Source organism: Lagenorhynchus albirostris, chromosome 17, assembly GCF_949774975.1.
Source record: "Lagenorhynchus albirostris chromosome 17, mLagAlb1.1, whole genome shotgun sequence".
Lineage (NCBI taxonomy): Eukaryota > Metazoa > Chordata > Mammalia > Artiodactyla > Delphinidae > Lagenorhynchus > Lagenorhynchus albirostris.
The window spans coordinates 10,516,449-10,533,152 of NC_083111.1; the positions used below are offsets into that span (position 1 = coordinate 10,516,449).

A 16,704-nucleotide genomic window follows, 5' to 3' on the forward strand; every position below is an offset into this window, starting at 1 on the left:
TGGGGCTTAAACAGCCTTGAGTCACATTGTTATTATGACTATTCCACGGTCCCTAGGAATACTGTAGGATTTGATCTTCTGTACCTTTCTTTTTTGGTTGAAACATCCCACCCACGGAATAAGTTAGAAAAAACTGTGTAGTGGTTGTGTTATTTACAGCCAAAGGACTCCATCCACCAATGGAGTGGGTTCCATCTCCAATGTCTCCCTGTACGGTAAATCTAGAGATTAAAATAAGAGGGGAAAGTTCTGTAAATACATATGGAGAATTTCAACATAGAAAGAAAACACTTATTTGAATCAATGCCTTTAGAAAAATAAAAATTTTAAAGACTTAACTTTTGGATTCCTTCCCTTAAAAAGTAAGAGCCACTTTAACTTCAAAATACGTCCTGTTTTTAGAATTGGGGTATTAAGCCATTGTGCTGTGGCCCACAAATGCATCAGAGTCACAAATGCTGTGGTCAAACGTCTTCACCCTTCTTCAGTTGACTGGTGATTTCATATGTTCTAGGAATATTTTTATCTTTTGGCGTGATGCTCTATACCATATGGTATAACACACTGACAAGCAAAAAGGGTAGAACTAGTTTGAAATATATACACATATATACACACATATATTTATACATTTATATATTCACACACACATACACTGCATGCATAGTGAAAGAAGTTGCATGTATGCCTACAAAGAAATAAGGGCAAAGTTACACATCCTGCACACAGGACTGAGATTCTTTGTCCGTGTGGAAAACATCATTAAAATCCAAAGCAAGATTGAAAGTTCACTATAGACCTGAAAGCATTCAAGAGATATATCAGAAACACCTACATTTTGCTACATCAAGTAATATTTGAACTGTCTGTAACACTTTTTCACACAATATTTAATGCTGCTTCTCTAAGTGCAATAATAACTGCAGCAGTGACACACAAGTTGCAGAATCCATTTAGGAAAAATTGTTAAAATGGGAAACACACTCAATTATCTTTAATTGATTCCCAGAGGGTGAAAGTATCCCTTCCCTTTGATTCCAGGTTCCCTTAACATGATTTTCCTTTTGAAAACAGTGATCTTGAATCAATTTTTACAAGTTTTCTAGAAGATTAAGGTGTGACACTCAACCTGCTCATTAGTCTTTGTGTCAAGAGGTAGTCTTCCCTAGAAGAAAACACAGAGGAAAAGCTTCTTGACAATGATTTCTTGGATAGGACACCAAAAGCACAGGCAACAAAAGCAGAAATAAACAAGTGGGATTATGCCAAACTAAAAAGCTTCTGCACAGCAAAGGAAACAATTGATAAAATGAAGAAGCAACCTACAGAATGGGAGAAAACATCTGCAAACCATATATCTGATAAAGAATTAATATTCAAAATCTATAAAGAACTCTGACAACTCAATAGCAAAACACCAAATAACTTGATTAAAAAATGGGCAAAGGAGCTGAATAGACATTCTACTAAAGAAGACATACAAATGTCCAACAGGTATATGAAAAGGTGCTCAACATCACTAATCATCAGAGCAATGCAAATCAAAACCAGAATGAGATATAACCTCACACCTCTATTACATATATATTAAAAAAAAAAATCCAAGTGTTGGCAAGGATGTGGAGAAAAGAGAAAAGGGAACTCTTGTACTCTGCTGGTGGGGATGTAAACTGGTGCAGCCATGATAAAAAACAGTATGGAAGTTCCTCAAAGACTAAAAATAGAGCTACCATATGATCCCACAATTCCACTTCTGGGTATATATCCCCAAAAATTGAAATAAGGATCCCAAAGAGATATCTGCACTCCCATGTTCATTAAAGCATTATTCATAATAGCCCAAGACATAGAAGCAACCTAAATGTCCATCGATGGGCAAATGGATAAAGAAAATGTGGTTTATACTTATAATGGAATAGTATTCAGCCTTAAGAAGGAAATCCTGCCCTTGTGACAACATGAATGAACCTAGAAGAAATCATGCTAAGTCAAATAAGCCAGACACAGGAGGACAAATACTATGTCATATCACTCATATGAAGAATCTCAAACAGTCATAGAAGAGAGTAGAACAGTGGTTAACAGGGGATGAGGGAGAGGAAAACAGAGAGGTATTAGTCAAAAGATAACAAAATTTCAGTAATACCATATGAATAAGTCCTACTGATCTATTGTACACCATACTGCCTCCAGTTTATACTGTATTACACACTTACAAATTTGCTAAGAGGGTAGATATTAAGTGTCCTTAATAACAATAATAAAGAGGGTGGGAAAACTTTTGCAGGTGATGGATATGTTTATGGCACAGGTTGTGGTGACGGTTTCATTCATGTATACTTATCTCCAAATTCATCAAATCGTATACATTAACATATACAGCTTTGTGTATGTTAAAAGAGGAAGAGAGAGAGAGACAGACAGGGTCCGGCATGATCCGTCCTGTTCTCTACTGTATCTGAACAAAGGACAGTGTGGACACATGGTGAACCTCAAATCCTCTGCTAAGCCATTAAAGCGACTGGGTGCAAGCGCCAGTAAATGGAATGAGGAAAAACAGGTGTTTTCTCACACCGCCCAACAAATCACTTTCGTACCATCTAGTGTCCGAAGGAGACGACAGCAGGCTAGTACTGCCTGCTTTTTTCAGTCTTAACATATCCTTCTTTTAAAAGCCCAAATGTACATATTCATATCTTAGTTAAATTTCTACTAGAAATGCTTTAAAGTCATATTAGATTTCAATACTTTCGTTTTCAGACAAGGGTAAGGGCATATGCCAGAACATTATTGCAAGAAAACTTAAAAAGTAAAACAACAAACACAAATGTTGTTAAATGGCCGGACTTGAAGTCAAGCACTGTGGATCTGAACCCTAACTGCACAGTATTCCAGTTGTATGACTTTGGGAATATTATTTAAACAAGACTTACTTTTTTACCTCTGTAAAATAAGGGAAGTTATTTTGAGGGAGGATTCAATCAATTAAATCTAATAATGGCTATAAAGTACTTGCCTCGTGTCTTGCGGGCACATAGGAAGCGCTCAAAAGTATTGGCCGCCATTATGACAAGTCAAAAACAATTCTGTAGGACTTCATACTCAACACACAAAAATAGACTGAAAAGTCAACAATATCGTAGTAGCTAATCCAGGTAACTATCCATCATCCAAAAATGTTAATCCCTTCACATCCTGCCCCCAAAGTACAGCACTGCCAAAACACAGTGTCACCACTAGACATGACCAAACAACAAGCCACCTGTCTTCTGGGATAAAGGGGTTGGGGGACCACAGTCCTAAGGGACAGCTAATACAAAGCAATGCTTTCACCAGAGCAATGCTGGTCTCTAATATTTATCAGTAATCATCCCACCATTATTAGTGTTCAGGGTACCAAAGACGAAAATGTGTGTGAATCTATGTGATTAACCAATACCAGGCTCAGCCCTTTCACAAAGGAGCTCTGATCTGTTCAACAAAGCACACTGTCCACCCACACCAGGGAGCAGAAACGTAAGCCCAGTTATACAAATCCAGAACCTAAAGCTGAAAGTTAACAATACGTATTTTTAAACTCTGAATTTTCAGAAGCAGGAATTTTAGGAATTGACTGCACTCCAGTTGCTATGTTTTCAGTCAGGTTTATACTAAAGAATAATCATTGAACCAATATATGCTCTCCACTTGTAAATATTCATGATAGGTAAGCATTTGCTTATGAAATCGTCACTTTCTAATCAAAGTGGCAGAAAATTGATATGTATGACATTTTTGTATACAGTTTGTATATTTTGATATCAATATCTACAATTCTAAAATATTCATATTGGAAATAGATAACAATTACTGCACCAAACCCATTCATTCATCCTTCATTCTTATAACAAGTATTCACTGAGGACCTACTCAGGGCCAGGTATTGTGCTAGTGCTAAAACTGAAGTCAAGCTTTTATAGTCTCTTCTTCATTATTATCAACTATTTAGGATAAAGTTATGAGGAGAAATGACAATGGATTTAAATCCTGTTATGATTGTACTTTTATTAAAATTTCTATTAATTTTTGTATTAAGCAATTACAGACTTAATTAATCTTTCCACTTTCCTATAGACAAAAAAATGATCCCATCCCAAATCCTTCTATGTTGAAAAAAAATGCCAAAGCCATAAAATGAGCGCTTCAGCTATAAAAATGCACGATATAATAGATGTCACCTTCTCTTATTCAGCAAAGGGGCATTCTATAACTTTGTCCTTTGTCTTTCACAGAACAGTAACCTGAAGTCGTTTCAGTGGGGTTTTACTTTGGATAAAGTACAAAAATATTCTTCTCTAAGAAGCCGTTAATCTTTCCTCTGCAGCTGATGATTTTCTCTGCTCACCTGATTTTGGGGAAATCAGCGAAGTACAGCGTCCTGTTACCGCGGACCCCTTGCACTCCTCAGAGCCACCCTGGGCTTTCTCCTCCAGGCTGTGGGTAGCAGTAAGCAGGGATGCACCTCAATGCCTGCAGCCCACATCACATTTTCCAAAAGATTTTAAAGATGCACAGAGTTACATGGATACATAACAAACATTCAAACCTTACTTGTGAATTGATGGCTAAGGAAGAGAGACATCAATGAATAGCTCGTGGTACTCTGCGAACTTTGGGACCAAAAATTCTCCAATTATTATGTATTAGCGTAGACACTGAGTATGTACAAATGTTTGCCTTCTATCCTGCTCCTCGTGGGCCACCAGCAAAGTGATTCCAGTCCCAGTCTTTTCTGCTCTCTGAAACTTCTTGCAAGAGGCTGTATAGCTTAATGCAAAGAGTACGGGGGATCCGGCTGTTGTGTTAGCTTTCTGTGGCCACTGTAACGAATCACCACAAATCTGTGGTTTAGACAATCCTAATTTACTATCGGGTGGTTCTGTCGGCCAGTAGTCCAAAATGGCTCTCCCTAGGCTAAGATCAAGGTGTAAGCAGGGCGAGATTTCTTTCTGGAGGCTCTAGAGGGGAATCTGTTTCCTTGTTTACCCAGCTTCAAGAGCCTGCCTGCATTCTTTGGCCTTGGCACTGCTTAATCCATCTCCAGAGCCAGCAATAGTCAACTGACCTCCTCTCCTGCCTCCCTCTTCCAGGTTTAGTGTGTGATTACATTGGGTCCACCCCATAGTTTGGTATCACCCCCCATTTTAAGGTTAGCTGATGAGCAACCTTCATTCCGCTTTGCAGAGTGACTTATTCACAGGTTTTGGAGATTAAGTGTGAAAAACTTAATCTCCAGAATCGTCACTTTGAATGACACACAACTAAACAGCAAAGTATGTGTTTTTCAGAACTTACCTGTTCCACTAATTACATAGTGGGAATACTCTCTATCTTCAGGAACTCTTTTTTTTAAGTTACAAAATAAAATAGTGATGCAGCCTGAAATGTCTCAAATGGTAACAAGACCAATCCAAACTCCGCAGCTTAGTAAAGGTAAGAGTAGCACCCTGCAGGAATTGATCAGTCATTTAATCAAGAGTCACAAATGTGCCTGGAGATGTCCCTATCACCTCCTATGTAAAAACATAAAAATCCACCTGTTAAATCAGCATTCTTCTGAATAGATAATGACTTTGCTTTCAGCTGCCCACATCCTTATCCTACATTTTCTTATAAGAAAAAGGGAAGAAAGAAGAAAAACACCCACTAGTGATGACAACCTAGTTCCTCTCGCTTTCTAGGCAATGGTAACAATGTGAGGGACCTGGGGCACCAGGGGCCACCTTGGGGAGTAATTAAGTGATTAGAAAGAAGAAAATTGACTTGTGTGATACCGTTATGTCAACAAACCAACATTTCAAAACAACGTGTTACCTACATAACCTTGACAATTCATAACTCAAAAAAAATCACTGATTGAATTTTTACATTGACTAAAATTCATCTTAAAAACATGTAAATCTTATTTCTTACCAATTACAGCATTTTGGAGGTGTGGGGATTTGTGTGTTGGGGGAGAAGGATGAAAGAGGGAAGGAAACTCAACCCACTTTTTTTCCCCCTAAACAGCAACTAAGAGAAAAGGATCTTTGGGAAGAACCAAGGAAGCCTAATTGTCTAAGCCAACTGTCTTTCAAGTGACTTCACACTTTACAAAACGTGTTCACGTTTCTCATGCACTTTGATTCTCGTATCTACCTTGTATGGTCGCTGTTAATTCCATTTTCTATTAAGGAAGATGACGGAGAGATTATTCAGAGGTCACAGAATGTGGACCCTTTGAATCTCCGAAGGAGGGGGACTCTCTTTGATGTCATCTAGAAGATGTCATTTGTGAGGTGTCCTCTCCTGGGTTCAAATCATTTATTTATTTATTTATTTAACAACTTTATTGGAGTATAATTTCTTTACAGTGTTGTGTTACTTTCTGCTGTATAACAAAGTGAATCAGCTATATGCATACGTATATTCCCATATGCCCTACCTCTTGCGTCTCCCTCCCACTCTCCTTATCCCACCCCTCTAGGTGGTCACAAAGCACCGAGCTGATCTCCCTGTGCTATGCAGCTGCTTCCCACTAGCCATCTATTTTACATTAGATAGTGTATATATGTCCATGCCACTCTCTCACTTAGTCCCAGCTTACCCTTCCCCCTCCCCGTGTCCTCAAGTCCATTCTCTACGACTGTGTCTTTATTTCTCTCCTGCCCCTAGGTTCATCAGAACCATTTTTTTTTTTAGATTCCATATATATGTGTTAGCATATGGTATTTTTCTCTTTCTGACTTACTTCGCTCTATGACAGACTCTAGGTCTATCCACCTCACTACAAATAACTCAATTTCGTTTCCTTTTATGGCTGAGTAATATTCCATTGTATATATGTGCCACATCTTCTTTATCCATTCATCTGTCCATGGACACTTAGGTTGGTTCTGTGTCCTGGCTATTGTAAACAGAGCTGCAATGAACACTGTGGTACATGACTCTTTTTGAATTATGGTTTTCTCAGGGTTTATGCCCAGTAGTGGGATTGCTGGGTCGTATGGTAGTTCGATTTTTAGTTTTTTAAGGAACCTCCATACTGCTCTCCACAGTGGCTGTATCAATTTACATTCCCAACAGTGCAAGAGGGTTCCCTTTTCTCCACACCCTCTCCAGCATTTATTGTTTGTAGATTTTTTGATGATGGCCATTCTGATTGGTGTGAGGTGATACCTCATTGTAGTTTTGATTTGCATTTCTCTAATGATGAGCATCCTTTCATGTGTTTGTTGACAATCTGTATGTCTTCTTTGAAGAAATGTCTATTTAGGTGTTCTGCCCATTTATGAATTGGGTTGTTTGTTTTTTTGATATTGAACTGCATGAGCTGCTTGTAAATTTTGGAGATTAATCCTTTGTCAGTTGCTTCATTTGCAAATATTTTCTCCCATTCTGACGGTTGTCTTTTTGTCTTATTTATGGTCCCCTTTGCTGTTATGCCCACCTCTTAATCCTTAATCCCTAACTTAAATATGCTACCTAACATGGCAAAAAGGACTTTGCCAATGTGACTGAATTAAGGAACTTGAGATGGGAAGCTTATCCTATATTATCTGGGTGGGTTCAATGTAGTCACTAAGGTCCTTATAAGAAAGAGGCAAGGGCTTCCCTGGTGGCGCAGTGGTTGAGAATCTGCCTGCTAATGCAGGGGACATGGGTTCGAGCCCTGGTCTGGGAGGATCCCACATGCCGCGGAGCAACTAGGCCCATGAGCCACAACTACAGCGCCTGAGCGTCTGGAGCCTGTACTCTGCAACAAGAGAGGCCGTGATAGTGAGAGGCCCGCGCACCACAATGAAGAGTGGCCCCCACTTGCCACAACTAGAGAAAGCCCTTGCACAGAAACAAAGACCCAACACAGCAAAAATAAATAAGATAAATTAATAAATTAATAAACTCCTACCCCCAACATCTTCTTTAAAAAAAAAAAGAAAGAGGAGTGTCACAGTCTGAAACAGAGATTGGAGTTCTGGTGACCTCAAGAAGCTGGAAGAGGCAAGGAAATGGATTCTCTCCTGGATCCACCAAAAGGAATGCAACCCTACCAACGCCTTAACTGAAGCCAGTAAGGCCCATTTCAGACTTCTCATATCCCGAGCTGTAAACTTAAAAAATGTGTGCTACTGTCCTTTCCCCATGATACTTTCTGTAAACACCTTCCCCTATTCATTATAAACTTTTAATTCTGTTTTAAGTGTGCTCTTCAGGAAGCATAATATTTAGTGCCAATTTTTATTTCATTTATTTAAAATAATTTAACTATTTTATATTTATTTTCTATTGTTTTGGTAGGGCTGATTTTTGTCCTTTTTACAGGGGATGGGGAGGTAGGGAAAGAATAGTAGAGATGTGTTTGTATTCAACTCTGCCTTGCTACAGACTCTGCTTTTATATGATGTTGTCTTCTAAAATAAATTGGAAAGTATGTATCTGTATTTAAGTCTATTATTAGTAAACAGTGACTTTTTAAAAACATGTATCTAATTATTGGACAAAAACATATTTCATATTTTATATATATATCCACATATATATATATATCATATATATATCATGACTTTCTGGAAATGAACTGGGCTTCCTAGCACCACCCAAATCTTATCTTCTAAGTTAGAATCCTATTACTACACTGACCCCGAATGCCGGTTCTTCTAAAAAGAAAAAAATGATTAAAAACATTTTAAAAGAATTTATCAAAGTTTTATTTTAAATGTATCATTCTTTTTGTCTTATGAAAGAAATACGTATGTATTATGACAATTTAAAAATATAAGCATGAAAAAGGAAATAATAATCATTTCACAAAAAAGATATCACCTAGATATAATCACTGTTAGAAGTCTGGGTTTGGGTTCCAGTAATGGTGAGATAGCTTGAAATAACCTAACATTTTCACAGATAGCAAAAGACAAAACAAACAAACAAAAAATGATTTAAATGCACTAGAGAACAAGCAAAAGAAGGCAGATACTGAAGGGGAGTCAACCCTTAAAGAACAGACCCATAATGAATTAAGTCCAGGGTAGACAGCATTTCCTCTGACCCGTCTGCAAGGGGGAGAGACAGCTGGAACTCAAGCAAAAAGCTACAATATTACTGACTGAGGTGTCAAGAGTTTGGGATACTGAAGTGGCTGGAAGTCAAGAAGAGAAACCTAGAAAAACATGCATATAGACACCCTTCAAATTGTTGGCCAAACCTGGAAGTGTACATCTGTGGAGGAGACTTCAAAGAGCCCTGTGGAAAGCATCAGCTGCAATATTCAAAGAACTGAGCAGAGATTTCTGCTGCTGCCCACTGCTGGGGAGACAGGAGTTTAGGGTTTGAATCCCATCAAAGAAAAGAAGCTTGGTAAATATCCTGAGCTTTCCATAGACTCATCTTTATAAAGGATAAAACTAAGCTTCCCCCAAGTTCAAGAGAATCGGCCAGAAATACATCTGCACACTAGAACAAAATGCAACACTCTTCAGGGGAAGACAATAAAATTCAGAATCTAGAAAGATAGGGTTTATAAACTAACAGACTGGCCACATCAGACATAGGTGAAAATAGCGAGCAACTGGAACTCTCATATAGTATGTACTGGTGGAAGTGTTACAAAAGTACAATTACATTGGAAAAATGGCATTTTCCAAAATGGGTGTGAGTATAAGTCTTTACCCTATGATCCATCAACCTTCTCATAGGTTTCAGGATTTTAACCCAAGAAGGAACTAAATATATGTCCACAAAGAGTCTTGTAAAAGAATGTCTACATATGCTTTATTTGTAATGGTCCCGGACTGGAAATAACTAAAAGTCCATTAAAAGGACAATAGATGACCAACTTGTAGTAAACACATACACACACACATACATAATAAATGTAGTATATATACATATATATATATAGTAGATATATACATGTATATACCACAGTTTATATAGAGAGAACATAAACTACCCTGCAATGAAACAGAATGAATGAATTACTGATATATGCAACAACATGGGTGAATCTCAAAATCACTTTGTCGACAGAAGAAAGCCATACACAAAAGAAGATACTGCATAATCCCATTTATAAGAAGTTCAAGAACAGGCAAAACTAAATCAGAGCTCAGGGGTGGGGACTAACTGGAAAGAGGTGTGAGAAAATATTCTATTTCTTGACTGGGGTGACGGTTACACGGGTGTCTACATGCATGAAAACTAATCAAACGGTACATTTAAAATCTACACATTTCACTGTATGTAAGTTTGCCCCCCCCCTCAAATGTCTGTGGTATATCCTTGCAGTCTTTTATATTTTTAAGAAAGATAAACACAACCCCTGACATCGAGATGCCTGCTTGGCACTCCTAATGCGGACAAAAAGTGTTGCCTGCCATTCTAGCAAACAAAATGCTGTCTAGCCACCAGCCACTGTAGCCACCCCTGACCGTGTGGGGCACTCTGGGGGGAATTCAGGATGGAGAAAAACAGGATGCTGGCCCCAGGTAGTGAAGATACATATATAAGAAATCATTTCAATGAGCCTGGACTCTTGCACCTTCCCATACGTAGAAAAGCACTAAAATCGTTAACTTGAAATGTCTGTTTTTTTGTGATCAGCAGTAATCTTTTGATGTTCAACTGTATGATTTTTTTTTTTTCAGCAAAAACTCCTATATATCCTGGCGCCTCCCTTGCCTCTTCGGAACAGTTCTTCAGAGCTACCTGAGAGGCTGTCTTCTGGGCTATATAGTCTTCAGTAAGGTTCCGGGATACAACATAACTCACAACTTTTAGGTTCTGTATTTCTCTTCAGTTGACAGTAGCTACCACACTTCGCTCTTCTGATGAACAGAAACAATTGCACAAACATTAAGCCATTCTTAATAACAAACATTTAAGTGATCAAAGAAAGCCACTCTGTGACTATTATAAAGTCAAAAACGAGATCAATCCATAATCATGTCTAAATACTGACAAAAATCATGAATACTAAGTCAATAAAATGACCAAATATCCCCCAAACCTTACTAATTCTAGAGTCTGTTGCTTACTTACTAATTACTGATTCAGCCTCAAAGCATTCCTCTTGTCTCATAGAGGAGATTAAGGTTTCCAGTCATAGACCAGCCCCAGCTTTCTGAGAGTTTCTTACCAACAGAGCAAAAGCTTGCTTCCTGGAACCTTCCCCCAAATCACATAACACAAACCCAAATGCCATAAATAGGTCCTTTCTACACTCTTTTACCCAGAATGAATGGCATGTGTTCCTTCTAGCTGCCATAAACAATAACTCAACTTGTTCCACTACAGGTGTGTTCCTAGCAGTCTTTGGCTGGAGGTCATGGACACCATGTATACAAACGGTGTTTTTAAATTTTTTTCACTTAATGTATCTTGAATATGGCTTTCTATGTCTTCATATAGTCTACATTATAGTTTTTTATGGCTACATAACTTTCTACTACTCGGATATGCTAGAATTTCTTTAACTAAACCAATATTTTTCAGAAATCTAGTTTTTTTTCCTAATGTTTCACTATTATAAGCAGCCCTGATGAGCACTGAGCTGGTGAAATCTTTAAGGACCTTCACGATTATTCCACCAGGAGCAATTTCTTTAAATAAAATTACTGGAATTACTGGCTCAAGAGATATGAAACAATACTACATTGCACTCTTGTCTGAATATAAAATCTTAGCTACTGTAGGACAGACAGCACTTCAATCCACTTCAAACAGGCTACCACGCCCATTAACTCTCAGTTTAACTCTTACCAATTCGGCATCTTGTCAACTCTGATGGTCCTTTGTCCTCAACACACTAGACTTCTCAGCAGCATCTGACACAGGTAACTCCCCCTACTTGTTTAAATATGTCCTTACCTAGCTTCTGGGACACCACATTCACTTGGTTTTCTTCCCATGCCACTGGCCCCTCCTTCTCAGTCTCCTTTGGTGGTCCTTCTTCTTCTGCCAGACTCTTCAACAAGGAGAGTGGCCCGGGCCCCCTACTTTTCCATCAAACTTTTTCACAAGGTGACCAATCTATACTCATGATTTTATGTTCCATTTTCATATTTGTGACTTTTATAATTAAATATCCTCCCCGGACCTCGCCACTGAGCACCAGAAACACAGACTTCACTATTTATCTAACACGTCCCACCAAACCTGCCCTACCTCAGGGAATGACACCACACACTCCACCCAGATGATCAGACAAAAACAAAAAACAAGGGAGGAAAAAAAAAAAAAAGCTATGAAGAAGAACCTGATAGTATGAAAAGAGACCCGGTTAGAAAAGACAAAGAGTGATTTCAAAGTGAGTGCTTTTATGTTGAACTTCTCTTGTTTCTCCTTCCACATTTCAAATCAGATAATGAAGTGACACACTTCTGGGTTTTGGTGTTAATATGTTGTTTATTCTGTTCTAATGAAAATAACGGAATAAATGTATAAAATACACATTATAAGTTCATTAAGTCCTCACAAAAATCCCATAAAGTGCTATTAGTTCATTTTTCCAGATGCGGACCAGTGGTAAACTGAGGCACTGACAGGCACCCAGAGGTACTGCTCATACCTTACACTGGCATTTTCCTAAAACATTTCACTTTTAGTGGAATGAAAAGAAAGAAAATTCCGCTCCTGAAATACTCTATGAATGCTAGGCCACAAAGCATCAACTCACGGTAACAAGGCACCAAAGCGTGTCTGGAAGCCATGCGTGATGCATAACGTATAATGCAAACCTAGGGCAGACTACAACCGAGCCCGGAGCAGCAAATCGAATTGGTCCCCACGCTTGCATACGTGTGCGTGTGCCTGGGAAAGAGGCAGACGAAGCCTTTGTCTTTACACACGACCCCCAGAGACGCCGGCGCCCGCAGTCATGGAAGGGGCTCCCTGGACCATCTGGGTCGCGCGCGGTCGCGGGGCCCACGACGCATGCGTGACCCAGGCGCGAGGCTGCTCGGCCGGGAGGCTGGGCGCTTACCTGGTGCGCCGGGCGTGCAGATACAGTACCAGCAGCAGCAGGGCCGCAGCGAGGACCAGGCCCGGGGGGCTGAGAGGCCGCGGCAGCCACGGCTCCAGCGAGAAGCTGCCCATGCCCGCGGCCACGTCTTCCGCCGTCCGGATCGCGCGCGGCCGCGGGGGGCGGCCCGGGGTGTCTCTCCGAGCCGCGCGGCCGGCGAGTCTGCAGCCGGCAGAGGGTCCCGGGAGGCTGGCCTGGAGAGGCGCCGCCTGAAATGTCACCGAGGGCCCCCGGGGCCGAGTCTCAAAGTTCCCGGACTCCCCTCCCCCGGCCCCCCCCCACCCACCCACCCATGCGCACCGCCCCGCTCGGCCACCGCCTCCCGCCCGGCCGCCTCTGGAAAACTGCGCACCGCCCACCCCCGCCCCCCCGCCCCCGGGGCAGGAAGAAGGGCTAGAGAAGAGGGGGAAAGGGGCTAGGATTTCCCGAGCTCGAGCCGCTGAAGGCCTGAGGGAAGGGGATTTCAGTTCGCAGTTGGAAATGAGTCGTTCGGGTCCGTCATCCCCTCGCCCGCGCCCCGCGACCGCGCTGGCCCTCGAAGAGGGTTGGGACTGTGCCCGCTGCGCCCTGGCCCCGGCGACCTCTTCGGCAGCCCCTTCCTCCCCGCCCCCAGCCGGCGAGCTGCCCGCGCGCCCGCGCTGCCTTTCGCGCGCCCGCGCCCCCCCCTTCCACGCCGCGCTTCCCTGCTCGCCCCCGCGCCTGCTGGGCGCCGAGGCCAGTCCCAGAGGCCGGCAAGACAGGGACCAGAGCTGGGCCGGGACCCTCCGGGAGTCCCCATGGGACACACCATCCAGGAAGAGAGAAGACAGAGGAAACGAGCTGCTGCAAAACGACGCTAAGGTACTACGACATAAGTGGTACAAGCCCCGCAGGTTGTCCTTAGAAAGGATGAGGGAGAAACTTTGAAAATGTCTTTTCCTGAGTAATGACCATTAACATTACTTCGCACGTGTGTATTTACTCTCCACACCAAACTTGGAACGTAAGTTTTAGCAATGTATTAGAGAACATATAATGAGGCTCAGGTTAAGGTAACTTACCCTGGTCCCTCGGTTGATAAGTAATTAAAAAACATTCTAGGGCTTCGCTGGTGGCGCAGTGGTTGAGAGTCCGCCTGCCGATGCAGGGGACACGGGTTCGTGCCCCGGTCCGGGAGGACCCCACATGCTGCGGAGCGGCTGGGCCCGTGAGCCATGGACGCTGAGCCTGCACGTCCGGGAGCCTGTGCTCCGCAACCTGAGAGGCCCACGTACGGCAAAAAGAAACAAAAAAACCCCAAAACCATTCTAACCAAGGCTATTCCAGTGCCACTGTGTTCTTTCCTTTATGCAAGATTTTATTTGCGCAGTTCTCAAGACTGTTACAGCAGCTTCACAACTGGTCTCCGTACCTCCGACCTTTGAGTTTTCCAGCCCATCCTCTCCATTGCCACGTCCCTAAAGCACAGACCTATCCAGCTTTGACCCTGTTCGAAACTCTTACTGGTTGCCTTTGTGATAAAGATAAATCTTCATCCTGCAATGAGAAGCCTCCACAATTTGTCTCCATCCCATGGCTAGGACAGTTCCATATACAAGAAAGCTTGAGCCACAGTGTCCCTCACAATCAGCCCTTTCACACCTTGGCTTATGACATTCTCTCTGCCTGAAAAAGTTTCCTCTCTCCCCTAAATACTAAAATTCTACCTACCTGTCAATGCCCAGTTCAAATACCACTTCCTTCTAGAAATTATTCCGTACTGTTGTAATTAATCTCTCCCTCCTCTGTACTTTTAACACTGTCTCTGCTTTTGACTCCATCACATTTTCCCTCTCTATCTGAGTTATTTCTGTCTATGTCTGTCTGGCCTGCTATAGAAGGTGAGAATCATCTCTTAGACAACTTTGTCTGCAACTACTCTCCACCTCCTGTCACCCTGGCCCCCGACGCTGGAGTTGAGGTACTGTAGTTGGAAGTACTTTGCATGTGCCTGGCCCTTGGTCCATGCTCCAGAACTGAATTACTGCTGTGTTGCTGTCCTTGGCCTTAAAGCTGTGAATGGCTGGGCAAGCATGAGAATTCCAATGTTTATGAGTTTCTTCATCTGACTTTTATTCCAGGGTTTTCTACTGCCTCTCCTTTCTCCTGTCATAGATTCAGTTTTCCGGGAAATCAGGGTACAGTGAGCCAACAGCTATTCTGTCTCCTCCAAGAAAAAGCAAATTGGTTTCCATCACTACCTGGCCAGCAGAGCCAGCATGCAGGATGGTATCCATGCCGTGCCTTTCTGTACCCACTGCAAAAAGTGCCTCTCACTAATTTTCACGAGAATCCTCAACTTTTATACTTTAGTTTTCCATTTGATCTCCTGGATGACTCTTCTCTTTGAAAACAGAGGTTAAAATGTTCAGCATTAATCAATTTGTTGAACATTTACCATGTGCCAAGCACCATGCTAAACATTTTATTTTATAACATTAATAACAGAAAACACCTGCAGTTAATCACAGTGTCTTATGTAGGTGGAAGGAAGAATACTACACTGTCACCTACTAGATTTGGTTAGCGACTGTGTCATCTCCCTATGGTATCTTAGTTAGAATGCTTTATGATATTCACTTAATAAATTTTGAATATATGTTTCTTTTGTGTTTTCCACTTCTGCTAAAAGGGGGCTCCATGCTGTAAACTGACCTGGTTGAAATAAAATCTAAAGACCTCTTTTATTCCTCTTTTGCTTTTGTAGCCCAATATCAGCATCATGATATTCAATCCAGTTCAATTTATTTTACCTCCAAAACGTGCCTTTATTCCCATCACTTCTCTGACAGAGATGACTAGTTGACCCTCCATGTCTGCTTCCCCCTCCTTCTCAGTAACAGGCCTCGATTTTTAACTGAGCCCATGGCTGTCCATTATAGACTGCTTTCCCAGCCTTCCTTGTAGTTAGAAGTGACCATGCAACTGAATTCTCACCAGTAGGCTAAGTTTCAGGTGTTACTTCAGGGAAGTGGCCTTAACAGGAATGGTCGGGCCCTTTGCTTCCTTCCTCTTTTCTGCTGTTTAGAATATAGACACTATGCCTGGAACTCAAGCAACCATCGGAGCACGTATAAGTATGTCCCAAATATTGCATTCAGTATTATTTGCTGTTAATATGAAATTCAAATTTATCTTGGGATTCTATATGTTTTTTGGTTAAATCTGGTAACTCTAGTTTAATTTCAACACAGGGGTTCATAAGGCATACAGGTAAGGCAACTAAATTCTAGCTGACCAATGGTCCCCTCCAGAAATCAGCCACAAATATTTCTTTCAACACTGGCTACCAATGTTAGTATCTTATGTACCTTGGCTACACGAATTAGACCAGGGTTAACAGTCAGATCTAAAAGAGTCATGGGGTGGCCTTTATACTTTGAGGTATCCAGATGTGGAAATGTGTTCAGTACAGATAGCAACTAGCCTAATCATCTTTCTTCAGAAAATATTGATTGTGAGACACACGGAGAGAGAAAAATACAGAAGTAGGACCAGAGGGAGTAAAGGGAGAGCATGATATATTGGAGTCTCTAAAGGAAGAGTTATGAAAGTCTAGGTGACAGGTCATACTCCAAAGCCTTCCCCTTCAGCCCAGCTGACCCTCATCTACCAGGTGGTCTAAGCTGTCAGCCTCTTTCTCTGTT

The 16,704-nt window shown here is 41.4% G+C and overlaps 1 protein-coding gene across 2 annotated transcripts in view; it reads right to left on the reverse strand.

Annotated features, from left to right (window-relative positions):
* Positions 1-13,264, reverse strand: part of LOC132508227 (cytochrome P450 7B1) — a 183,488-nt gene extending 170,224 nt beyond the window's left edge. For both annotated transcript variants that reach the window (XM_060128227.1, XM_060128228.1), the window contains exon 1: positions 13,001-13,264. In XM_060128227.1, the coding sequence (XP_059984210.1) occupies positions 13,001-13,113 (113 nt within the window). In that variant the 5' untranslated portion in view covers positions 13,114-13,264. The remainder of the gene's footprint in view (positions 1-13,000) is intronic.
* Positions 13,265-16,704: the final 3,440 nt, after the last annotated feature.